This window comes from Osmia lignaria, chromosome 11 (genome assembly GCF_051020975.1).
Source record: "Osmia lignaria lignaria isolate PbOS001 chromosome 11, iyOsmLign1, whole genome shotgun sequence".
In the NCBI taxonomy this organism is placed as follows: domain Eukaryota; kingdom Metazoa; phylum Arthropoda; class Insecta; order Hymenoptera; family Megachilidae; genus Osmia; species Osmia lignaria.
Window position 1 is genome coordinate 6,243,868 of NC_135042.1, and position 24,448 is coordinate 6,268,315.

General features: G+C 46.6%; 3 protein-coding genes across 6 annotated transcripts in view; 2 read left to right on the forward strand and 1 right to left on the reverse strand.

The window, feature by feature from the left end:
• The window catches only part of LOC117604025 (headcase protein), a 120,508-nt gene that overhangs the window by 33,201 nt on the left and 62,859 nt on the right, over window positions 1-24,448 (forward strand). Inside the window, exon 1 of one of the 2 annotated variants that reach the window (XM_034323695.2) lies at window positions 11,620-12,457. The exons of the other annotated variant lie outside the window; for it this stretch is intronic. Within the exon in view, the coding sequence (XP_034179586.2) occupies window positions 12,149-12,457 (309 nt within the window). The 5' untranslated portion in view covers window positions 11,620-12,148. Of the gene's footprint in view, window positions 1-11,619; window positions 12,458-24,448 lie in introns of those variants that run through there. 2 annotated transcript variants of the gene reach the window in all.
• The window catches only part of heca (hdc homolog, cell cycle regulator), a 42,055-nt gene continuing 20,554 nt past the window's right edge, over window positions 2,948-24,448 (forward strand). Inside the window, exons 1-6 of one of the 3 annotated variants that reach the window (XM_076690914.1) lie at window positions 2,948-10,252; window positions 18,794-22,629; window positions 22,828-23,184; window positions 23,500-23,756; window positions 23,844-24,032; window positions 24,201-24,372. In XM_076690914.1, the coding sequence (XP_076547029.1) occupies window positions 22,557-22,629; window positions 22,828-23,184; window positions 23,500-23,756; window positions 23,844-24,032; window positions 24,201-24,372 (1,048 nt within the window). In that variant the 5' untranslated portion in view covers window positions 2,948-10,252; window positions 18,794-22,556. Of the gene's footprint in view, window positions 10,253-18,793; window positions 22,630-22,827; window positions 23,185-23,499; window positions 23,757-23,843; window positions 24,096-24,200; window positions 24,373-24,448 lie in introns of all 3 variants that reach the window. The other 2 variants (XM_076690912.1, XM_076690913.1) reach the window with 2 other exon arrangements.
• LOC117604034 (chymotrypsin inhibitor-like) lies at window positions 10,325-10,949 on the reverse strand. Its single transcript, XM_034323705.2, has 3 exons — window positions 10,806-10,949; window positions 10,554-10,663; window positions 10,325-10,481 (listed from the first exon to the last, which is right to left on the reverse strand). Exons 1-3 carry the CDS (start codon window positions 10,867-10,869, stop codon window positions 10,392-10,394), a joined length of 264 nt encoding a protein of 87 aa, XP_034179596.1. The 5' UTR covers window positions 10,870-10,949; the 3' UTR covers window positions 10,325-10,391.

The window sequence follows — 24,448 nt, forward strand, 5'->3', positions numbered from 1 at the left end:
TCGTGTTTTCTAAAATATCTAACTTTGCAATTTTTGCTGAAAAGTGGTAACACTTTGACATCGTTCGTTCGTTCTAGACAGAGCGAGATCATTGGCTTTTCTCGGAGCAAAGAACCGGGTATTCCTCGACGACGCAGTCGTGTCGGGGTTTCGTTCTGCGGGGATTGCGTAACCCGAACTTCGGATGCCAAGTTGGCACTGGGAGTAGAGGAGGAAAGGTAAGAAAGAGAGACAGATGGGAAATAGAGTAGCTAGGGAAGAAAGGAGAGGGTGCGTTTTTGCGGCTTTTCCTCTGGGCCTCTCCACGAAATCTCATCCTCGACTAGATTTCGGCTTTGTGTCGAAGTCGCGAGACACGTTGCTCCTCTTCTCTTCTTCGTCTCGACGTTTCGATCCGGTTCGCTCTCTCGTGGTCGTTGCCAGAGCCACAGAGCATCGAACGGGAGGACGTTGTTCGACCCGGTTTCCTCCCTCCCACCCCCGCTCACTGTTTCTCCATCGCCGAATTCCCGCGTTCTCTCGATCTATCATCGGCAACGCGAAGCAATTTCTTCACTCGTCTGACTTTATCCGATCTCGTCCGGTTCTACACCGCCTATCGCGACTCGCTGGCATACTATAATGAAGATTTATAGGGAGCTTACCGAAGGGGTGGGATCATCGAGATGGCTTATTGCCGTCCTCGGAAAGTTTTCAAGGTTTAAGCACCGCGTCTACTCCACCCTCTGTACACTGCCGTTCTTCTCCTGCGAGGACAGTGAACGTCTCCGGGGAATAAAGAGAGAGAGAGGACAGTCGGCGAAAAGGAGGGTGCAAGAGCGAGGGGGTTGCAGGACAACACCGGTATATTAAACTTTTTATAGAGAGAGAGAAAAAGAAGGGGGATAGGACGGAGTAAGAGGATTCTGTCATATTAAAATGTTCGTCCTCGCGTCTCGAGAGGATACGGGTTTTACTCTTTCACCTGCGTCCCTCGTTCTTCCACCCCTTGGAGAACGTATGCGTTTCGAAGGATACGACGAAGCGGAAAAATAAAACTTCCTATTGCCGGGATATTAAAGCAGATTTTTTTATTCAGTATTCAAAGGAACTCGTGTCTCATTACGATCAGAATACGGAGCAACCTTTCATGTTAGAGAATTCTCAAAGTAATAGCGTGGATTTACGAGCGAGTTTCGCGACGCGTCTCCGAGCCTTGTATTCCTTCCAACGATCAGATCTTACTTCTCCGATCTTCGAACGCTATTCTCCATCCCCGGTATGGCGCGTACGATTCGCATAAATTTCCATTATCGGACGACTTTGTATCCGGCCTAGACTCGAGTTTATTGTCTATGAACTTCCGTGTTTCTCCCTGTCCTCTGCTTCCACCGCGTTTCTCCGTTGATCCTCGAAAGCTTTACATTCTTACCGTCCGATATTTCACGAGGACCGCACCTCGATAAAACTGTGGATCGCCGCGGCGCGCATACGAGAGAAAATCGTTCGATTAAAATTCATCGAGGTACGCGTAATCTGTAACGAACGACCACCAAAGGGAGATGCCGAGCAAAACGTGTACCGGCAGCAAGAAATCCGGCTTTAAAGCGTTGTACCAGAGGCTGTGCAAATAAAATATGCTCTGTCTGGTCGGCGATCCCGGCTGGTATAAGCGCGTTAGATCCTTGCCGGATATCGGCAGAATATTGTCGGTGCTGTGCGGCTTCTCGTTGTGTACGTCGGCCAGCAGGACGATAATAATCGACGCTTTTGTACGGGAAAGTCGCGCGAACGAGTTCGATATCCGCTCGAAGATAATTCCGCAGGCGTGAGAGAGCATCGTCGGGCTCTCTCTTGTATAAGAAGCTCGCTTATAATCGACCTCTTTTGCTACGGTAAGTCGAAAGGGGCATGTCGCGGCACGTACAGCTTCGAGCCATCGAGAGCTAGTAGATTCTACGAAGAGGAAGGCTACTTAACGCGTAAACTACGACTAGATACCGCGATCTCCGACGCTAGCAAAGCGTTGAGTAATTGCCACGAGTTATCTTGGGTATTACCGACTATCAGGAACATCGCGACTTTGATTTTTTCTCACGTATCGGAAAACAACGTTGCGACATGACCGTGTTCGCAATTGTAAACACCTATACGCGTCAGTGGAATACTCGAAACTTTCGATCACCGTTCGGTTATTGAGAATTTCGATCACGGCAGGCGTCACGGGAAGCGGGTGAAACGAGCGCGACTTTCTCGCCCGAGGCCGAAAAGAAATTCCCGTGGAGAAACGGAGAGCGAAACGCGTGAAAAGAGAACGCGAGGAAAAAGGGGTGAAGGTGTTGCGCGACCATTTGCGCCGGCTGTTTCGGAAAGAGATGAAAAGCGCTAAAGGATTGCGGGGGACGAGTCGTGCTGAAAAACGCTGCTTTGTCCTGCTGGTTAATTCCAAAGAGGTCTCGAGCGTGTCATCAGCTATCCGGCTGGACCCTCGCGAAACGGCTGCTCGTAATCGTTGCGTTTTGTCACTTTTACGTCGAGAAGGGGACGCGAGAAGAAGCCGAAAAACGAGCGTACGAATTTCGTTGCGGACAACAAGAATGTTTTGTTCAATTTCGGAACTGATACGGAGAAATACCCAAGTGTTACACTCACTTATTAATGACACTTTGCCAGCTTGTAGAGCTCGTCGAACAGAACACGCCTATACCCCGTTTTGTGGGCAGACGGCTAAATGTTTAAAAAATATTAATAATTAAAGTTAGTCAAAATAGAATATAGAATTTTAGTTTAGAATTATATAGAATTTTAATTATTCAAAAAGAAACAAATTATCATTAAAAAAAAAAAAAAAAAAAAAATTGGGAACCAAGGATTTGAACCGAGGACCTTCAGGTTGCGAGTCATGGATCCGCTGCATGGTTAAACACACGACTCGCGATCTAAAGGTCCTCGGTTCAAATCCTTGGTTCCCAATAATTTTTTTTTTTTTTTATGATAATTTTTATGTAATAGTTATTCAAAAAGAAACAAATGATCATAAAAAAAAAAAAATGTTGGTAACCAAGGATTTGAACCGTGGATCTCTAGATTGCGAGTTGTATGTGTGAGTTCGTCATACTTCAGAATGTAAGGAGTAACTAACTGTAATTGTTAATATCTTTTAAACAATTAGCCGTCTGCCCACAAAACGGGGTATAGGCGTGTTCAGCTCGACGAGTTCTACAAGCTGGCAAAGTTTCATTAATAAGTAAGTATAACACTTGGGTAGTTCCCCTTGTGAGAGGAAACCGCCAAAGGCACAGAGTGCTTCTGTTTTTACAAATCTTCCTTGAAGACCCTGAAAGAAGGTACATTCGTGATTGAACCGTAGGAAATATTTGCGAGAGCTCGAAGAAGAGAATAAGAAATCTGGAAAACTGGCAAAGCGTTTCGTTTTCTTAACATTTTGCTTACATTAAACAAGAGGAATTTCTTTCGTACTAAATTCGTACCGAAAACTGCGTCGTCCAAAGCGATTATATTGCGCAAACGCCAGGCAATTTGGAATTACGTAAGCCTTTTCGTGATTCCTGCATGAACAGCAGGCAAGCGGATATCGCGGTGACTCGCGCAACGTGACGCGTTCTCACGCAGACCGCGCCGCGACCGACACAGGAGAGCGCGTATTTTAGAATCGCGTGGTCGACGCGGAAACATTGTCCGAGGTCAGTTAAACGTGACGTGAATCACGTTGTCGCGCCGTTTGCCAAGAAGCTTTGCGAAACGTCCAATCGTACTTCTCGAGTTAACGCGTCGTTTCGTAACCAGTCTCGCTCCTCGAACCTTGAATGAACGCGAAACGCTGAAAATTCACGACTCGTTAATCGCTCGGGAAAACATCGATCAGAAGAGGCTTGTTTTTCTTCCTTCCTCGTGACTTACGAGAAGACGGAATTAAACGAGCCAGTCGCGCGTAATGAAAATAAGCCGACCGCAAAGGGTTGAAAGTTTTTTATGAGGGTTGGTAAACGCTGGTCGCGCGACGTTTCTTATTCGAGGGATTAGTCCCTGCTGTCCCGGCGAATTACGGGCCTGTATTTCCAGGGATAATCGTGATGTATGAACCGTCGATTCCTCGAGGTTATTCGATTATCGAGGCGCGAGAGTTATCCACTACGAAATCCCTACTCCCTATCGATCCCTTTGCAATTGTATTTCGTTACGCTTCAAGGTTTCACGAATCGGTAGCTTTTAGCTGACCCTCTCCCGGAGGGTCGTTTCGAATTTTAAGGTGACCATTAAGATCTCTCCGTCATTTGCATACTTTGCGAACTTGTCGACGGTCACGCTGTACGTTTCTCTGAAAAGACGAGAGAAGGCCCCCCGTTAATGCGGAACATGGTCGAGCCATAAATTCAACGGAATAAAGAGGGAGCGAGGCTGTCTCGGTGTAAATACCGCGGACCCATTAAAACTTTTCGCGTACTTAGCAGCGGAATTTATTTCGACCCGCGTGTGTCCAGCCGCGCCCATGCGTAATTACAACGCGACGCCAGCCCGTTTCTTTTCTCTACATTCCAAGCACACTTTTCAAAGATTCCTCGCATTATTGACCTCTTATTAGTTTTTCCAACGCGTTCATTAATGGCCCTGTAAGTGCGTGCGAGATTAATGAAGGAGATTGCCAAAGGAATACCGCGATTCTTAGCGGGATAAATTAGCGAGAAGTGCAACAGCTTCTTAGCGTACACCGGGGACGTTTAGAGAAGGTGGTGCTCGAATTAGAATATCCGTTTCGAAGCCAAAAATGAGTTCGTGGGCGTGCAAGATATATATACGTCATCTGTTCTCGGAGTTGGAAAATTCAAGCGCGAAATCAATGGAAATGCATTCTTGCATCTTCGTCGAAACATCCAGGAAGCCTCTGATATTCACAATAGGTCAACTGGTTGTTTCGCAATTAACGGATTAAACCTTCCCACGATTAGTAAGAGGTGCCCCGTGTGTACGCGTGTTCCTCGCGCCTCGTCGGCCATCGGTCGACCCAGTGCAGCGGGCGATCGAAAAAAAAAAAGAATTTAATAGCCGGAAAAAGAAGTTCCGTAATCCCATTGTTTTCCGCGTTCGTCGGAACAATAGAGGCATTAGCCGGTCGATCGTGTGTGTTGCTGGCTGAAAAGCGTGCCTTTATAAAGACACACGTAACAGGCGGCCGAAGGCAGGCGAGTGCAACGGCGCGGTGGCGGCAGGTACACCCGTGTAGTCGGGCTCATCGACTCTCATCTGTGTGTGTGTGTGTGTGTGTGTGTATGTTCGTTTGCAAAGAGGATTGCGAATCGAGGCGTAGACGGTGGAGGACGCGAGGCGGGAGGAAATCGGTCGGCAGCGCGCTCGGTGCACTTGCATAAAATAATCAGTCAACGACCGCTGCTCGCGACTAGCTACGCGGCTAGGAGGTTGAACGCGTTGCTACTTTTGCGTCAGGGTCGACTCGACTCGGCTCGGCTCGGCACACACTCGGTGTGTCGTAACGTTGGGCTAGGTTAGTAATATCGCCTCGACGCCGGAGCTATTTACTCTAGGCTCTATTCTTACGCGTCAGCCAACCAGCACGCGGGCGAACTTCCCACTGACACATACACGCTTCGTTCATCGCTCGACTCTGTGTCGGTGTGTCCGCTCGCTTTGGCCTCGGCTTACCGAGCGTGCCCGATAAAGCTGATATCCCCTCGCCGTACGCCGCTGTTATCCCGTTCCCCGCGTACATCCCAATTAGCGGCCCAGGGAATCTCTTCGCGGTCCGTCGTTATCGATTATCGGATGATTACTTCGAACGCCTCTGTCTCTGGCGCCGTTCCCGCGCGACTTCTGCGATCTCTGTATCGATGAAACTCGGGAATTTTCTTTAGAACAACATTCCTATCGATCCTATACGATTATCGTCGAGCAGAAATGAAATCTTGACCACGGAGAACCGTTCGAAGATCGATGTTTTTATCGCGATCCAGTTAAGAGCAATTAACGATCGTGTCGCGAAAAAGGCGTCGCCGTATCTCGCGGTTTAAAGTTCACGGTTCAGCGTAACCCAGAAGCGTAGTGATCCGTAAAAAGCGCGAGCCGGGGAGCGTATCTGTGTCACAACAATACGGCTCGACGATGAACGCGGTTCGCGTTCCCGGTAAACATGTTTGTTCGTTCGGTCTCGAGCTACGTGGCATACACGGTCTCGGGACTGGTTTCTTTTTTGTGCTAGGTTAGTGTAATTCCGTCTGACGAGGTTACATTATTCCGCTGGCTCGTCAGCGCATATACACACGTACACACACGGGGCCCACGCGTATTGGTTCGCGATTAACGTCCTCCACGTCGTGCCACGTTATCCGTTACGTCCAACCACGGTCTTATGAAGTTGCTCATGCAATAAAGTTGCTACGTGGCCGGCCGCGGTGCTCCTTGGCTACTTTTCCATCTTGGTGAATCACGAAGCCAGGAACGAGCTATATTGGCTGACGACACGCGATTCCCCGATTCTTTATCCTCCCTATGGATCGTCTACCAATCACGACGAATCTTATGATTCAACCGCACCGCGTGATTCCTTTTTATTTTTTAATATAATACATTTTTAACGCGTTGAATGTCGCGTGGAAGTTAGCGATGACTATCACCGCAAATTAACCAAACGATTTCATCATCTGGTAGGCGAAACAAGGCGTATATCCTGCGCGTACGTGTTCCATCGAATGAATCAACAGGTTTTCGCGATAGTCAGCTGATTCTCATTCCGTTCGACCGGTTTTATCTTTGCCCATACGCGACTGAATTCTATATTTCCTTGTTATGCACCAAGAATCTGTCCGGATAGTCGGCGACGCACGGTACTCTTGGACTCTGGTACCTAGCACCGTTTTAGCTTATCGTTACACAACAAATAAGAAGCTTGTACAGCCATTTGGTCTTAAATAATTGAAATTTCAAACTAGATTCTACATTTCAACTTGATGACCCTAGAACGTTCGAAGGCAGGAGGCTCGTTAAAATCGGAGGCGGACGGTTCCAATCGTCCTCGTTGTTAGCCAAATTGGATAACGAGTCTTTCGCGTAGAATAATTGGCCGTTCTGCGGCCGCGTAAGACAAATCAATTCTACGATATCACGCCATCATGGTCTCTCTGTGCTGGGTAGCACGCGCTCTCCGTTCTCCTCTCATCGTGCCTGCTCTCACGCTCGAGCGCATCGAGAAAAGATCCAGGACGAGCAAAGAGCGATCCATTCTATTGCGACGTTACGTATCGACGCGTTAACCGGACTCGACAGTGTCGAGTTTTTCTTGGCCTAGGTTAGGAACTATCGTCTGACATCGACGTTGTTTACCACCACGCCTCTATTCTTACGTCTCCTTCGTTGGAGAGGCGGCTATCTGTTACGCGTATCTCCCCGCTCGCTGCGATAGCCGTACGTGTCCGAGGTCGTGGTTGACGATAAGCTTAGACTTTTATGCGATTAAATAAATCTATCGCTATCAGAATATACTCGGTTCTTCGAACGAAAATATTTAACTGGAAGGATTAGAAAAAGAAAAAAAAAAGAATATATAACTTCCTCCAGCGTTGTTACGTTCGCAATAGAATGGATCCACCCATGGAATTTCACTCGATTCGAAACGAGTATCGTTCGACCGCGTGATCGGAATAACAAAGTAGCCAGTGTATCGAAGGTGAAAAACAAGTTGCATAGAATTCTCGAAAGCGGAGACACGCAGCGGTCGATCGACGTCGTGGTTCGGTCCAACGTAGATAGAAACCCGTATTTTACATTACTCATCTGTGAGGAAGGTCAGTCGACGATGGAAGTGGAGATACGCGAGGCATACACAACGATCTTATCTACGTGTATAATTAGACGAGGCCATGTTTCATTGGCAGCGTGACACGCGTCGATAAGTAATCTCGCCGTGTAATAACTCGTCGAGCCGAAAAGAAAAGCAGCGTAATTTTCTTAATTAGCCATCTGGTAACGTAACGCGTATCTCATGTATAAAACGCGTGCACGCTTTTCGAGGCTGACGGGGAACCTCGCGACAGAGAGAACGGTGTCGGTAGTGCAGTAAACTCGTGGCGGCGGATAAATATACGGTATTATGTAAGTTGTTTGCTGCGAGCCAGGGAACGCGCCGAGAGCCATCGAGGAGAAGCGAGGGAGGAGACGGGGCGTCTCTTGTGTACGCGTATTGCGTAATAATCGAGACGGCAAAGTTCTCCGGTTCCTTCTTGCCCGCAGGAAAATTCGAAAACAAATACCCCGTTGTCAGTGTTGCGCGTCTTCGTTGTTGTCCGAAGAGGAAAAGAAAAAAAGAAGAAAAAAAACACGTCAGACTTTTTTTATTTTTTCGTTTCCTTTGCGGTGTACTCGTGCCGATCTCTGTCCGTGTGGTTGAACAGCGCGATAGCGTTACGCAATCTGACACACTCTGGAGATTTCCTTCGCTCGCAGAATCGCGTCGAAATCGTCCAGAGTTTCACTCGCGGTTATTTTCGTAAAGTCCGCGCTTTTCGTAAACTATCGCAGTGGAAATGGGAACGCGATGGTCAGACGCTCGCAGCGTTTCCTGGAAACTCCCGTTCGTTGATGATCTCACGGATTGTGTCCCTCTTTCTCGCAAAGCTTGTTACCATCGTGTGTCTCGTTAACACAAAAAACCGAGGAGCCCTTTTCATACCCCATCGACCGACGCCCAACAATGAGGATTAATTTTCATCCGATCCTATAACGCCTGGTTGTTTTTTTTTTCCTCTCCAGCAACAGAGAAACCGAACGTTGTCATGGAACTTGTCACGTTTCTTTTCCAAGAAGTTAGACAGAGAAAAGAGGGTGGGTACCGGGTGGCTTGGCACGCTAATCGTTGCTTCATACAATTTTTCTCCCTTTTGATCCGACCCCAGGGACACTGGTGTGCCACTGTGTCCCTGCTATTTTCGTCCTCCTCCTCGTCGTAGTCGTCGCATTGTCGGCTGACAAAGAAGAGAGAAGGGCGTGCAGGCACACGCGCCGCCACCCGTGTTTCGCTCTCGTTTTCCGTGCCGAGATTTCAGGTCAGAACGGTAACGATCTTGATCGGCTTCGACAGCTGCTAATACGGCACGAGGAGAGGAACCTTTCTGGGAGGATTCGAACGACCGGTTGATTGCGCGCGAATGCGCTGCGATTTCCTGATTCAGAGAGGAAAGAAGGGGTGACGGGTACTTGCACGAAGAAACGAGAAGAGCAAAAGGGAAAAGGACGCTTGTGCGACGAATGGAAAAGCGAACGAAGGAGACTCGAGGAGATGCTTTCTCTCCCTTTTTCTCGTTCCCGCCCCGCGGGTATCGACAGGTTCAAAGGGATCCATCCCCTGGCTGGATTTCCTCGCTCGAAGAACGTGCGAGGCGAGCTTTCGGGTAATTTCTCACTCGTGCAGGTCACGTCTTTTGTAGCGCGGGTGCGTGTATGTACCGTCAGCATAGCGCACACACGGTATCTGGCTTGGCTACCGAGCTGATTCCGCCATCCTCTGCCACCCTTCGCGTATTGCGGACCCGGGTCGGAGGTATCTCATAAATACGATAGGAACGAAGCTTTTCGAGGACCAGTCATATACGTGTTCCCTTTTCCGTGATTCTATTCGCAAGGAGGATTTTCGACGAAGCTTCGACTCGTATTCTCACTGACCCCTGAAATCTCTCTCGTCAGCCGAGCAAATTGTTTCTTCTTCGATTCGCTGACCCGTCGCGGACCACCACCCCATTTCAAGCTTTTTTCCCCCCAGTTTTCTCGCCGGTCGAATTCATTTCGACGAGGAAAAAATTCTGTAAAACGATACGAGGCATGTTTGATTCAGAAAAAATCCATGCGTGCAGTTATTACTTGAGAATTATTTCCCAATTGCCGTCTGCCAATAAACACCTGACCGCATAATTATTCTTAATTACGGAAAATTTAAACCAGCACTTGTATGCGGCATTTGGCCCACGCCATTGTTTCCCTCGCTCCTTCGCTTCACCTTACGTGTTAATATTAATCAAGCGAATGTTCAGTCATATTGGCCAGGCGATAGGAGGAAAAATCACGCGGGTTATGTAAGCAGGGAATGCTGGAGTATTATTTAGTGGCTGTAAGTCTTGTTGAACAGTCGAATCGAATCGTTCTGGACCTAAGGCTCGCTGCTAGCAGCAGGAAAAATTGCAAGATTTTTCATGGAACCTGGCAAATCGTGAATATAGATATTTGGTACAGGAATTTTGTGCAAAAGTAATCGGTAAGTGAGAAAAAGGCCTCGATAATAATATAAGTATATTATTATCGATATTTATATATTATCTATATAAAGCGTGTCATTTAAATAGAGCGTGAAATGGTGTATAGGATCTAAGAAATTTTTAATAATTTTCAAACATCTAACAATCTTTAAGTAAAACACATCCTTTAGACTCGGATTTGACATAGCCTTCTTCACATCTGCACTTAGACGTCAATTTGGTGCATTGCTAGAACAGACAGGATTATTTTTGCAATACGTAAGCGTGAATTTGTTATATTGACTGTTTGAAAAAACTTACGATCTTTGGGCATAATAGGGGATTTGGTTCTGGATCGTCGCAAGTCGGTTCGCACATGTTTCCGCAAAGGTCCCATTTTGCGTTTTTTCCGCAATTGTGCTGATCTTCATCTGCAAGAGTAAAATTTTAGATTTCCTCCTTATTACTCTTTTCCTAAAACTACTCTTCTATTTTACCATTAGAAAATTGTTAATTTCGAGACATAGAAAATATACCATTGGCGAAATATTAAAATATTAAAAAAATACGTACCAGCAGCGTATGCGGCAGCAAGGAACACTAACAGGAGAACGAATCGGAACATGATGAATTTCATTTCGATGATTTTCTCTCTCGGTTCCCGTTGTTCCAAGTTCAGTCACCGTGTGATGTCAAACCTGGCAGTGCTTTCGGTTTTTATACCCACCAGGTTTACGTAAGTTTGCTAATCAGAATTTATTATTCCTTTGAAGATAAAGCCTAGCGATAACAAGAAAAGCCACAAAAGAACGATAATTTATGCAGGTACGTACTTCGTAAATAATGGTGTGCCTAATTAATTTTCATTGTTGAAACAAAAATGGTAGTTATGCATAATTCGCTTTTATATTTGTTGCCAACCAACATTGTAATAAACTTCTCTGTTATTCGAACGCGTGACACATTTTGAGGTCGCGGATAACAATTATATTTAACTGGTGCAAGTCGCTTTGTGTACTGTTCAACGTGTTCTTCAAATAGATACTAATTGGAGGGGATAATGATATACGACGAAGGAATATAAAAGGCGTTGAATCGCGCGGAGTTAATTTCTTGTGCGCCTCCTCGTCGTCAAATAAAAATAGGCTTCTTCAACGCGTTCACTGGCCGATAAAGATCTGTTAGATTCCCGATATTTAATAAATATTTTATTAAATTTTGGTACACTCAGGCTAGTTTTCTACTGCTTTTCTATCGGTCTCTCTACTTTGTGCTCACGTTAAAATCTAAACTGAAGGGAAAAATGTTCTGTATTTAAAAGGTCGGGAATTTGGAATTGAAAGTGGTGGGAATGAGGATTAGGACCAATAGGAATCGTTAGAAATTGGTAAGGTTCGAAGGGTCAAGCGAGTGATTCAAGGATGGTGAGTAAGGATTTCAAGGTTCGGATGTGTAACTGTAAATAGAAGATAGTATGGCTGGAGACAGATTTTAGATTTCACTTATCCTAACTTAAATACGAAAAGTTAAAAATATTTGCTTAACCTATGAGGTATCCAACAGATCGAACAAGGAACGAAATGAAAATTCCGAACCGTTAGATTACATTAGCAGATTAGACCGATCCATTAATTCTCGATATCCTTGATAATCTATATTATCGTAGTAACACGTGCCGCGTATCCAGACAAAGTTTTTTCATTTCAAAGCGTTGCACGAGTTACACATATCATCGGTCTCGCAATTTTATTCAATTAACTTTCACGATCCTTTACCGATCCATTAATTATACCCGTGTCGACGAGTTATTAGCCTGCCTCTCTCGTTCGCTTCGTTCAGATTCACGTCCTCTCCTTCGTGTACGACGATTTATTCGCCGGCCTAACGAATTAATTCCCCGTTTTCGTGAAATAATAATGATCGTTCGAAGAGGTAGCGAGCGTGTCCTCTTGTTCGCGACGGTATCGAGGTCGGGTGCCGGGTCGGTGGGTAATCTTCTTAACGAAGAATCGTCCCTTCTGCTGGTGAAAGAGGGAAATACCTCGGTGGATCCAATAAGCGGCTATCGGATACGCTTGTCTATTCTCCGGAGAGATGAAATTCGTGACCAAAGCGGTGAGAAAGAGAGAAGGAAAACACGGGGAGAAACAATCCCATTCTACCAACCCCCCCATCGAGGCTCGGGGGCAGAAAGAGGTCCGGGATTGAGGACGAACGAGTGGCAGGTGCGTCTGTTTCTAGGATGAAGCTTGCTTGGGGGAACCTTAATACGGTATTTCATCGGTCATAATGCGCCCTTTCCACCAAGACCTATCCTTTTGTCTCGTCCCGGTGAAACTGGTGCGCGACGATACAATCTTTCCCTCCAGACGCGCCTGTTTTACTTTTCCTCGAATTTTCTTGCTACCACTGTACATGGTAGAGAGAAGGAATTTTTTTTTTATAAAATATTGCTCCTCGCCAAGCGAATGATAAGGGAAGATTATCAGATTTTATGAGATCAGATATCGGGTGGCGTTGCAAGAAAAGTTCGGAAAACTTTGGGAAACTTTGAACGACCGATTGAAATCATATTCCAGCGAACAGATATCCGTTCAGAACACAGAGATATTCGATTAGCAGAAAAGTTTCCCTTCTGCAACTGGAGCCAGTCCATAAAAGAAGAATTTGGGGAGGAAAATTTACCTCGTTGCGCATGGATGATCGGCTGGGATATATTTTAGTAGATCTCGAAAGATCTTGCTATCCTAGAGACAAATTACGCGAGCAGACAGGATTGTACACGAATTTAAGTCGCTTTATCCTCCGCGCGAACGGTCTTTGTTCTCGAAATGCCCCGGTATCCCGAGGGATAACGCGTGTGTAGCTGTTTTTCGGCCAAACGCGACTGATTATTCCGAGATAGGGAATAATAGGTGCGCGAACAAAGCGTCCCGACGCACACCGACGCCCCGTTGGTATAGCTGCTCGCTTATTAACGCCCTACGAAGTATTGTCCTTTTGCTCCCTTTGACGCGTCCTTCTCCGCTTTTGTCGCGTTTTCACCGAACACAACCAGGGAAAACCGAGACGCCTCATCGCGTCGTTGATAATTTCGCGTCGCGATAACGTGGACCGAAGGCTCGAGGCGTCGACCTCCCTTCGTTTTCATTCAGAAGAGCCGTATAAATTGCTCCGAGGGAAAAGGACACACGAATTTCCGATTTGAAATGGTGCGTCTCCATGGTCCGACATCCTCGAGTTTCTTTTTTTTTTTTTTTTTTGCTTTTCAAGCTGGTCGAGGTAATTCCAGTGGAAGTTTTCTGCTGAGACTCGGGAAACTGGTCTCTGTTCTCGGTGGACAAAATTGGAAAAGCAGCGAGGATCTTGTTCGAGAACGATCGAAGGATCGTTAACGTACCTTGTGGCGTGGAACGAAGCGAGCTGAAAAGGAAGTAGAGAAAATAGAGAGGCAGAGGCAGAGCATTCAGCTAAAGGCACGTAACAAATTTGCTAGCACGTGTGCTACGTGGTCGAAGCTGAATCTCTCGAAGCAGACTGTATTTTTTCAACACGTTTTTACGTTCTCTCGTTAAATGCACGTGGCCGTGGAAAATCTTCCTTATTACCCGTGCGATCTTTATATTCTAAAGTTATTTCATTTTTCGAACGTGAAAAGGGTTCATCGAGTTCATCGAGTTCATCGACGCTCGAGAAAAAAAATGGTTTTTCCATTTTACTCCCTCGTTTTTTCCCAACCATGTTTCGAAACTTTCTTTCGTTCCGGCGAGCAATTTGATTCCAGTTTTTCACGGGCCACGTTTCCCGGTTTTTCACGCGGTTGAACGAAACAAATCGATCGGACCGCGGGGGCGTTGTTGCACCGCCGCGGGCTGAATTTCAAAACGGCGAAGAAAAATAACGCGAAGCGAAGCGAAGGGAAGGAAACGTGTTTTTCCATCGGTCCGCGTTCCTCCCTTTTTCTCTATCTCGACTATTACCCAGTTATCGACGGTGGTCGCGTTAGAAAAACGCGTACGAATTTAATGTACCACGACGAAAATATTGCCCGCGATACCCTTTTGTGCCACTGTGTCGACCGAACCCGAAACTTTCCTCCACCTTTTCCGCTTTCCAGCCCGTTAACTCCTAAGAAAAACACTCCCTTTAGCTGGCGTTCTATGAAAACATGAGATTTAAATAACGATTTAACAGCGAAACTTTGCGTCGTCGTTCCTGCGTTTGTCACGCAGTAGAATTTATTACTTCTGAACCGTGGACGCAAACAGTTCACACTCGAAAGAACTTTGTTTCTCTTTGTTCGAACGCAAACGTGTTATCGGAACAGAGAGAGATTTCCTCTTAACGACCAACAGACGAAAACGCTGAGGAAGCGAAACTGTCGGTAGTAATCTGTGCATTCTGCTCGTCGTTGCATCTGAATCTCTTTCTTTTCGCCAAGCTACGCAAAAGAGGGTGGAAACATCCCCTGGAGGTTCCTCCACCTGGAACGAGTCGCGTAAAAAAGTCTGCTTCTAGCAGCTTGGAGCACCATCGTCCAAAGTGTCCTCGTATTCTTCAAGTTTTATCGCGTTCACGTGGCCCCGTGAAAAGCGTCGAGAAAGGTGTATTCTCATACGGAGAACTACCCAAGTGTTACACTCACTTATTGATGAAACTTTGCCAGCTTGTAAAGTTCGTCGAGCTGAACACGCCTATACCCCGTTTTGTGGGCAGACGGCTAATTGTTTAAAATATATTAATAATTAAAGTTAGTTACTACTTACGTTGAGAAGTATGACAAACTCATACATACAACCCGCAATCTAGAGATCCACGGTTCAAATCCTTGGTTCCCAACATTTTTTCTTTTTTAATGATAATTTGTCTCTTTTTGAATAACTATTACATTTACAAAATAAAAAAAAAAAAAAAAAAAAAAAAAAAAAAAAATAAATAAATTGGGGAACCAAGGATTTGAACCGAGGACCTTCAGATTGCGAGTCATGGATCCGCTGCGTGGTTAGACACACGACTCGCAATCTAAAGGTCCTCGGTTCAAATCCTTGGTTCCGAATTTTTTTTTTTTTTTTTTTTTAATGATAATTCTTATGTAATAGTTATTCAAAAAGATACAAATTATCATTAAAGAAAAAAAAAAAAAGGATTTGAACCGTGGATCTCTAGATTGCGAGTTGTATGTGTTTGTCATACTTCAGAAAATAAGGAACTGTAATTGTTAATATCTTTTAAACAATTAGCCGTCTGTCCCCAAAAGGGGGTATAGGCGTGTTCAGTTCGACGAGCTCTACAAGTTGGCAGTTTCATTAATAAGTGAGTGTAACACTTGGGTAGTTCCCCTCAGTAGCTGTACTTTCAATCGAACTACGCCAGATTCGCGTCAATCCGGATTTAAAAAAAAAAAATAAGAAAAACTTTGAAAAGTTAAGAAACGAAGGAAGCCGATCAGACTCATACTGCAAGTTCTAAAGACCTTTTTTGTCGAGGGGTTCGCGAGGAGAGAAAAGAAGGGACAGGATTTTCGTTGGCCAGGCGTGTGAACCACCCGGCCAGCGGTTCCTGGCTCGTTTTTGCGCGTCGAAAAGGAAATGAAGAAGAGAAGGAAAGTCGTTCTTTAATGCCTCGCAGCGAAATTCGCAAAACGTTCGGGAACAGCTGCTGGCTTGACGTCCCAGCGCGTTTACCAGTCATTTCCTCCTCGCTCTTTCTCTCGCCTCGTCTTCCACCTTGCTGTTGTCGTATTTCCGTGCGTCTCGAAAATCCACTTCCGGCGTCTTCGCGCCACGGCTTCGGGATTACTCCCTGTCAAAGAGGACAGGGCTGGTCGATGAATAAACACTCTTTCGGCCGGAAACGAGTCACCCTTTCGAGCGGTTCCGTCGTTTCCGCGTTTCGATGACGAATTGATTCTAGATTTCCTTTCTGTTTCTCTTCTGTCGCTGACCGGAAGAGAAAACGATCGATTAGCACATATTCATCAGTGGCGAAAATTCACGGTACGCGTTGCCTCTCCATTCTTGGTGGTATCTGTTTCTTTCAAGGCGTTCGTTCGAGTGGTGTGTTTGACCGGTGAAAGGGTTAATCCGGCTGACTCGGCTTCTAAGAAAAGGGAGTCCGGGCAAACAGGTGTATCTCCCGGAGAATGCCGAGGGGGAAGGAGGTGAACGGGATAGCCGGGGCTGTGACCCTTTTGCCAACCTTCCTTTCGCAGAGCCGCGTGTACAATAGAGGTCAGACTGAAAGGGATTCGAGTCTGTATCACGACCGTGGTACATTCTTTTCATGCTTTCGTGACAGCTCGAGCGGGTTAATTCCTTTAGAAATCCAGCATTTGAAACATGTCCAACAGGCACCGTTTCTACATCTTTCCGTACACGAGCTCCGCATGTTCCACTTCGATGGACGGAGCTAGAAAATCAATTTCAAACAGTTGATCGGTTTGATAGCTCGATTATCAACGGGTAACAACGAATCGCCCGCCTATTAGTTCTCCTATCTTATCGCATAATGAACGCGTTTTAAAGGCGCGATACCAGGGACCTGATTCCTCTCGCTGCTTTAAATTATTACCCAGCCGAAGGAGAACAATAGTGTCTAATGGCAGTTTTGTCTTATCGGTTCCTAACGCGTCGTTCACGCTTTAAGACGGCGTACCACTTGATAATTCTCGAGCACTCGAAGTCCTTGTGCCGGTTGCTAAGATCGGTATTTAACAGCTAATCGAACAAGTATTTAATAAGTGTGTAAAGCTTCGGTGAGTAGCCAAGGGGAAATAATTTCGAAGGAAGATCGCAATCCACTGTATCTTCTCGAGTGTTCTTAAGCCCGCAATGTCGAGTGTTTTCTCCCACAGCAAAACGAACGAATCGTGGGTAAATGCAAGATTCCTGTTTCCTCTTATCCGCGAGATAACGCTTGCATCCATCCGGAAAGGAATGCGCACCGACATCGATGCTCTGCAGAAATACTGCGGTACCAATTAACGTTCGTATTGTTGAAACGCGTTTGAAACCTCTTCTTCGTGGTAGGTAAGTAGGGCAAGGTGATTCCATCCTTTCTCTCGGGCTCTCGCGAGCAGCGGTTGCAAATATTTGCGGGAGATCGTGAGAGAAAGAGGGAGAAGATTTTCCCTCCTGTTTGATCAAGGAAATCCTTCGCGCTAAGAGTCTCCATTACCGTTGCGCTGTCAATTCCATTACAATGTCCCGACAGATTTTCTCGCGGCGGAGAAATAACGGCCGACTTCCGTCATTGAAAACCTATATTAACCGTTCCTTTGCCTCGGTGGATGTAATTGGAAACTTCCATTAATATACGCCGGGAGACTACTAATTTCCAAATTGCTAAGGATAGGGTAATCGTTAGGATGGCGTAGAGAAATGGATCGAAGGATGATGAGATAAAAATGTTAATTATCAGCGTCACGAATACGTGACACAGACCGGCCGTCGAAGCGTTAACAGTCTCGTTGGGGTCGCGTTAGGCCTGCAGCACGTTTTCTATCGAAATACACGAGCAGAGTGTGGTTATGTAAATTGGAAGCTAGCGTGTAATCTCGATCGAAGCGTTTTGCTTTGCACGCCTAACCCAAGATTTTCTCCTATCCTCGAGAAAAATCAATGCCGCTGTGTAATTCGCGGCCAAGCGGAACAACGGCGCGGTATGCTGATCCGCGAAGCGTGTAAGCCGTCTCGAGGAGACGAAACAAAAGCGCTGTTTTCTTCTATCATCGAGACAACTCGAGCAGCACGCGAGAACTGGCGCGGGGGCCGTTCTGGAATTTGCAGCAATTTATGGGGGACACGTTGGCTCGTTTACAAGTAGCCGGACGGTGGCACACGGTTCGGTGCAGGCGTCGGGCTTTGACAAATGGATCGAAATTGCCAATTATCCGTGCGCCGCGTTTTCTCGCCCGCCAACACGCGGGCTGTGCCCTGTTCGATAAAAATTTCGCGCTCGGAAACGAAGCGTGAACGGGTGGAAAAGGCGAGTGTCAGTAATCTCGCTTTTTCTCGCGTGTCTCTCGTACGCTACGCGGTTTGTGTTCCCTTTCGATCGTCGATTCTGGACGCGTCGTAGCCGATATCGTTCACGCACCATCGCAGTCGCACGCGAGAAACAGCCCCTCGAGCACTTTATCCGTCGTAGGCGTTCTACGACCACGTAGCCGAGCGTGAAAAGTAAATCAACGCCAGAGCGGCTTGGCTATTGTGTCGGTTATTATTACCATTAGTTATATACTGCTTGTTCCTTTTACGGCTGTAAGTAAGAAACGTTAGGCGAACATGGATCCCAAAGTGCTTTATTGAAAAGTTATGGAGAAAAAACAGGATTCGTTTAACCCCTTACATCAGGCGAACAATGCGTGGGTTGATGATAAGCGATATCGAGCTTCGAGATATTATAAGTTTTGTCAGGTTGAAGAAAGTAGGTGTATTAAGCAATTTACTCTCTATACACATATCTGCGAGAAGGATCTATCCTGTTGATTTAAAATAAATTAATAATAATCTCGATTGATCCAATTGATCTGACCTGTGTCTCTCTGTTTTCTGTTGCAGGTAAATCCACTGAACAATCCTATTTAATTCTAAGAGAGGTGGACGGTAGGTAATCCGGTAGGAAAAATAATGTTTCGTCGTTTGGGATGGAGGAAAAGGGATTCACGTGTTGGTGACTTTTATCGGGAACACCATTCCCGTCCGCCTTAACACCTCGTGGGGAAGGAACGGTGATTTATACGAGCTTGATCGGCCGTCCTAAGCCTCTCTCGTTAGAATCGATTGCGCGAGGGTGGACGAGGAACGCGCGTTGCTTCCATCCCTGGTCACGTTTTACCCCTGCCGAAATTAGGTCGTCTCGACGTTTCGATCAGATTTCTCGAAACAATTCTCTCGACTGTCAGCCTGCCGGATATTCTCGAGCAAAGAAATTCGCGTCGATGAAAAATTCGCCAAATGTGAACGTCGCTCGAGGATTCGTTCTCTTAAAATTCCTTGCATCGACTTTAAAAACGGCACGCTTGTCGTTAAACGTTCAATCGCTCCGAGATTGGCTCGTTAGGCGAACGTTCGGTTCGCGATCCGCCAGAGGAATAATAATAGCCGAGGAAAGGATAGAGAGAAAAGAGTCGTAGCGTATGTATCGTCTTCTTAACGACGTCTCCTCAGGACGCACGAACCTCGAATCAACGATTTATTATCCGTCCCGCGAGGATCAATACCATCGAAGAAGATGCATTCCCACGTTGAAATTGAAATCTATTCGCCTTCTCTTGTCTCTGCGCCTTCCTCCCCGCCTCGTCCGCGAGCGTTGTTGCGAGTCTTGATTGCCAGTCGGCTGTAAAGAACGTTCGATGCATACGACGTCGGCATGCAGCGGTTGCAAGAGACAACGACCGACTTCAAGGTAGTAGCAAAGCCAAGTCGTCAGTCGACGGGGCTTATGTAAGCTGCCTAGATGTTTCGAGGTCTGCCGTGCGCTAGGGGACGATGAACGCTAGTGCTAGCGATAGTCGTATTTCCCTTTGCTGAGCAAGCTTTTCTTTCCGATCCGAATTTCAGATGGGATTGTGTTTGGAGAAAGCGGAACGAAAACACCGTACCTAGATGCTTCGGCTATTGTCTCCCGGGAGTAGAATGTAAAAAAAGAAATATGCAAGCTTATTTCACATATTTGTTCTAATTGAACACGTGTTTGCTCGCAAACGTTTCAGCAGCCGCGAACGTGTTAAATCGGCAAGCTGATAGCGGGCATATTAGCAAAGTTGCAGGTTTGAGTACATTGTATGGCTGATTTGCCATGTACAAGGTGTACGCCGTCAGGAAAACGAGTTTATTAAAAGCAACCACGTTCTGTCGATAGCGATCGACACACTGGCCAAACCGGAATGTCTCGTTCGCGTTGCAGCAATTTCCGTGACTGCATTCGAAAGCTTAAAGAATGCAACGAGGCCCTCCCCCTCGTGGCTGAATGGGTTCCGCGAAAGAAAACGTGTCAACGGGTATCACGTGTCCCTTCGTCGTGGAAAGCAAACGTACCCGGGACAATTTCTACCCGGTTTGAAGGATACGCCGGTGGGTGCAGACGGCTCCCAAATGACGCGTACCATTCGAATCTCGTCGATCTTTATACGCCTTCCCTCCCGACAGTTCCATCAATTTCTATATACGCGAAAGGAAAGATACGCCCACGGTGGATGTAAAACGCGGCGAGAGTCTCTTTCTCTCTGGAGAGTCTTGTAACGGGGCGTTTTATTCAGAGCTCGGATCCTGCTATCGACAACTCATCGAACGAGATAATGGAAAAATGACGGCTACCACCGGTTTCTTGATAGGCTACCGTTCAAAAGCCTTTTCTTTAAAGCAGCTTTTTATATACCTCGGTGGACCGATTACGAATAATTGGATGCAATTGCCGCGATTAGAGTAGCTCGAACCACCCGTTACTTTTCCTCCTTCTTGATCTTGTTGCCTCTTAATTTGCTGTTACCGCGTTCCTCGTCCAACGCCACGATTCCATGGGCTCGGGTAATTCGATGCTTACGATCGGTTTCTATGGGACGATTTACGGGAATCATACGTTGGCAGTGTAGAAGATGAATTCGCGATGACACGCGACGAGGCACGCGTTTTCCTGCATTCCCAGGCGCCTTGGGCAAACGGTGCACCCGTGTAACGAGCTTCATTTTTAATAATTTTCTACCACACGTGAATTTTTACACGTAGAATCGATGCTCTCGAAGTAGAGTCGATAGGACGGAGAAAAGGATGAGGGGGGAATGCTTCTAGACGAGGTATCGGAAAAGCGATTTCAGCCGACGTCGCTCATACTTTATCCGATAAAACGAGAGGTCCGGCGACGAACGTCGATTTTAACTTGAAAAATTCGCGTTTAAGTTGTTGATCGATAGAGAAAATATCGGTTGGTTTAAGCAAACGTTTCAAGGAACCCGCAATCTTCTCGGCCAGACTCGATGATAGGTCTCGATTGACCTTTCGTCGGTGTCGTAGTTAAGTTCCTTCCAGACACGGGTTGTATCTTCGAACTTTCGATCGGATGTCGTCGAACTTTCCGACCAGCAGCTCCGAACAACTCCCCGGACCCAGGTCGGACATTTAAATGCAAATACACTTTTTTACTTATATTTATATGCAAATATGGGCGTTCCCGCGCGGCGGATGGGAGCTGGCTGGGACGCGGCGCGAATAAAAACGGCGGGTATTTGAGAAAAGGCAATGTTCGCTCGCGATACCTTGCAATTATCCTCAGTCGAGCCATCTACCAATCACGGTGACTGAAATTCTCGGTTTTTCACCTTCGTTTTATCAAAATTCCTGAAACTTGAAGATCAAGTGAGACGAGTCGCGTAACGACGTGCCGTTTCTTCGAGTACTCGATCACTCGGGCATGTATCGTTATCGGCAAGCAGACTGCATTTTCCTGTTCTTTATCTTCCTCCGATTTTTCCGGATTCATTTGTTCGAGGAACTTTACTAGAACCATCGAGCTTTCCTAGTGTTTTCACCGAAGGCGACGGAAAACGGCGTCGAGCTTTTTCCGCGATGAATTTTCGCGGGAATTCAAGAAATTCGCAGATGTCGCGAGGGAATCTCAGCGAGGAGACGTTTAAAATGTAGATGCACTCATTTAAATACCTTGGTCCGCGTTCGCGATTTAATCGTCCTCGTTTTCTTCGGCCCTTGCCGTGTTTTTCCCCCCCTTTCTCTCGCCGCCATTATCTCGACAAGGGTGCTCTTTCTTTCAGCGTTGCGTCGAGGGGCGAGAGAAAGAGATAGCCGATCTGTAATCCGAAAGTTGTCAGCCGCACATCGCGCTGCCCTAATGGAATTTGAATGTCGTTAGCCGAAGTAACCGGGCGTGAGGAAGGGACCTTATCCCTATTACCGCCTCCTCGTCGACCCCTCTCCTAGTTTGTGCCGATGATACGGCCTCTGCCGCAGGTATCGCCCTTCAGGACGAGCCTTTCTATCCGGCCAAGTTTATTGGAGCGCGAAAACGCGTCGGGTTAGGATGATCGTTCTTTTCCTTTCTTTCTCTCTTCAACCTTTGTTCCATGTACTATTTCTTTCGACGCCCATTTCTGTGCAAGAACGATCATACAGGGCGCGTCAACCCCTCCCGAAACTTTCAACTAAGCATGCTTTAACGCGTTTAATCCTTCATTATCACATCAAGATTTGAAAAGCTGCGAGACAAACCATAGTTTGCACTTATTTTCGGATCGCGTTATAGAAGGAAGGATCGATTCGACGTGAGAAACAAACGAACGGAATTTTGAATCGACAGCAAGATTTTCGAAGAATGGCAGACGACAAAGAAGACTTCAAGAAGCTCTTCAGGAGAAGGCTTCCTCAGTACATGGCTGCGACAGCAGGTTCTCTATTCTCTCTTGAACAAATTTCGTGACGCGATCGACACTCGCGCGAATCTCCTTCACTTTCCGATAAACCGTGTCTAACCTATCGTTGATAAAATGTGTTGCTACGAAACGCGCGATTATCGATCGACGAACGAAGGTTCTGTTATCGGACGGGAATAGTTTGAGAATTTGAACGAATCGATGCTTTCTTAGCGTGCTTGGGTGGATTCTCGTTGGGAACCAGTCTAGGATGGAGCGCGCCTTGCGTGGAAATATTGAAGAGCCAGTACAATTACAACGTGTTCTCGACCAACGTGGTCGCTTCCGTGCTTCCACTGGGCGCAGCATTGGGCATGATCGTGGTGCCATTTTTGATCGACAAGATCGGCCGAAAATGGACGATGTTGGCGCTCGTACCACCGATGCTCCTCGGTTGGCTCCTCATCATTTCCGCCGTGTCCGTGGTAGGCTTGGTGATCACTGGCAGATTTTTAATCGGCGCCTGCGGGGGTATGTGCTGCGTCGCGGCGCCGATGTACACCGCTGAGATCTGCGAGAAGCAGATCAGAGGTACGATCATGTGATCTTGGGTCGTTACGTATCCAATTGGAAACATAGAAATTGGGTACGGAATGATCTGATGTGTCGCTTTCGAACGATAGTATTTGCTTCTCTAAATGGTAAAGTAATGATAGAATATGCCTTTTGAGGACAGACGGGCAATAACTCCTTCTATCTCTATCTCGTTCCATTTAGAAAGGTGATTCACGCTTCATTCTCTCTGTACTCGACTCGCTCTCGCTCTAATCTTGGAATCTGAATAATCTTCCTCTATCACGATAGCTCTAAAGAAAAGTCTAAACCGAATCTGTGTTCCTCGATCAGGCACTCTGGGCGTGTTCTTTCAATTATTGCTCGTGATCGGGATTTTGTACGCTTACTGCTGCGGCTACAGTAGGAGCGTCATCTGGACGTCGGCGTTGTGCGGCGGGACGCCCATTCTGTTCGCCTGTGCCATGATCTTCATGCCGGAGAGTCCGCTTTACCATTTGTCGAAGAACGACGAGGATTCCGCGAGGAAGTGTATGCGATTCCTCCGTGGACCGGACACAAATTTCGATTCAGAGATCGACGCTTTCAAAGTTAGTCCTTGGATTCGTCAAGAGACACCTATTCAGAGCGACAGACTCTGATTAAGGTATTTTTGAATTTCTAATGTGTTTCAACAGGAACAGGTAGAACATAGCCACAAGCAGAAGGTGAAACTGTCGGTGTTCCTGAAGAAACCTGTGCTAAAAACCCTGGGACTCGCGTACGGGATGATGTTCGCGCAACAATTCAGCGGGATTAACGCGGTGATTTTCTACGGGGAGACGATATTCAAGCAGACCGGCGTCGAGATGGATTCTCTGCTTCAGGTGGTCATCTTCGCGGTGGTCCAAGTTTTCGCCTGCGTTGTCTCGGCCCTGTTGGTCGACAAGGTGTTGAGATACCCTCCGGTGATTCGAACACCGTGCTCGTTCGAATCTTACCGAGCACGGTGTTCAAGGTTGGATCATTTAAAACAAGGGAGGTCGTTTTTGTAGCTGGGTCGAAAGTTCCTAATGATGTTATCCATGGGCGCGATGTCCCTCTGCTTGCTGGCCCTCGGTGTCTTCTTCCTGGTGAAGAACAAACAGCCCGACAAGGTTTCTCACATCTCTTGGTTGCCACTCACGTCTGCCTGTCTCTACATCCTGACCTTCTGTCTTGGCGCCGGTTAGTACAACGATCATCGATCTCCGATTTCATGAATCTCGATCTCGATCAGAAGGGTCGGTTAATCTTTCGATGA

Excerpts from the sequence above, each read along its gene's own strand:
- LOC117604034 (XM_034323705.2), bottom strand. The coding sequence starts at position 10,869 with ATGAAATTCATCATGTTCCGATTCGTTCTCCTGTTAGTGTTCCTTGCT. Across the intron at positions 10,664-10,805 it reads TGCTGCCGCATACGCTGCTG|ATGAAGATCAGCACAATTGC; the intron begins GTACGTATTTTT and ends TTACTCTTGCAG. Across the intron at positions 10,482-10,553 it reads CCCTATTATGCCCAAAGATC|CAATGCACCAAATTGACGTC; the intron begins GTAAGTTTTTTC and ends TGTCTGTTCTAG.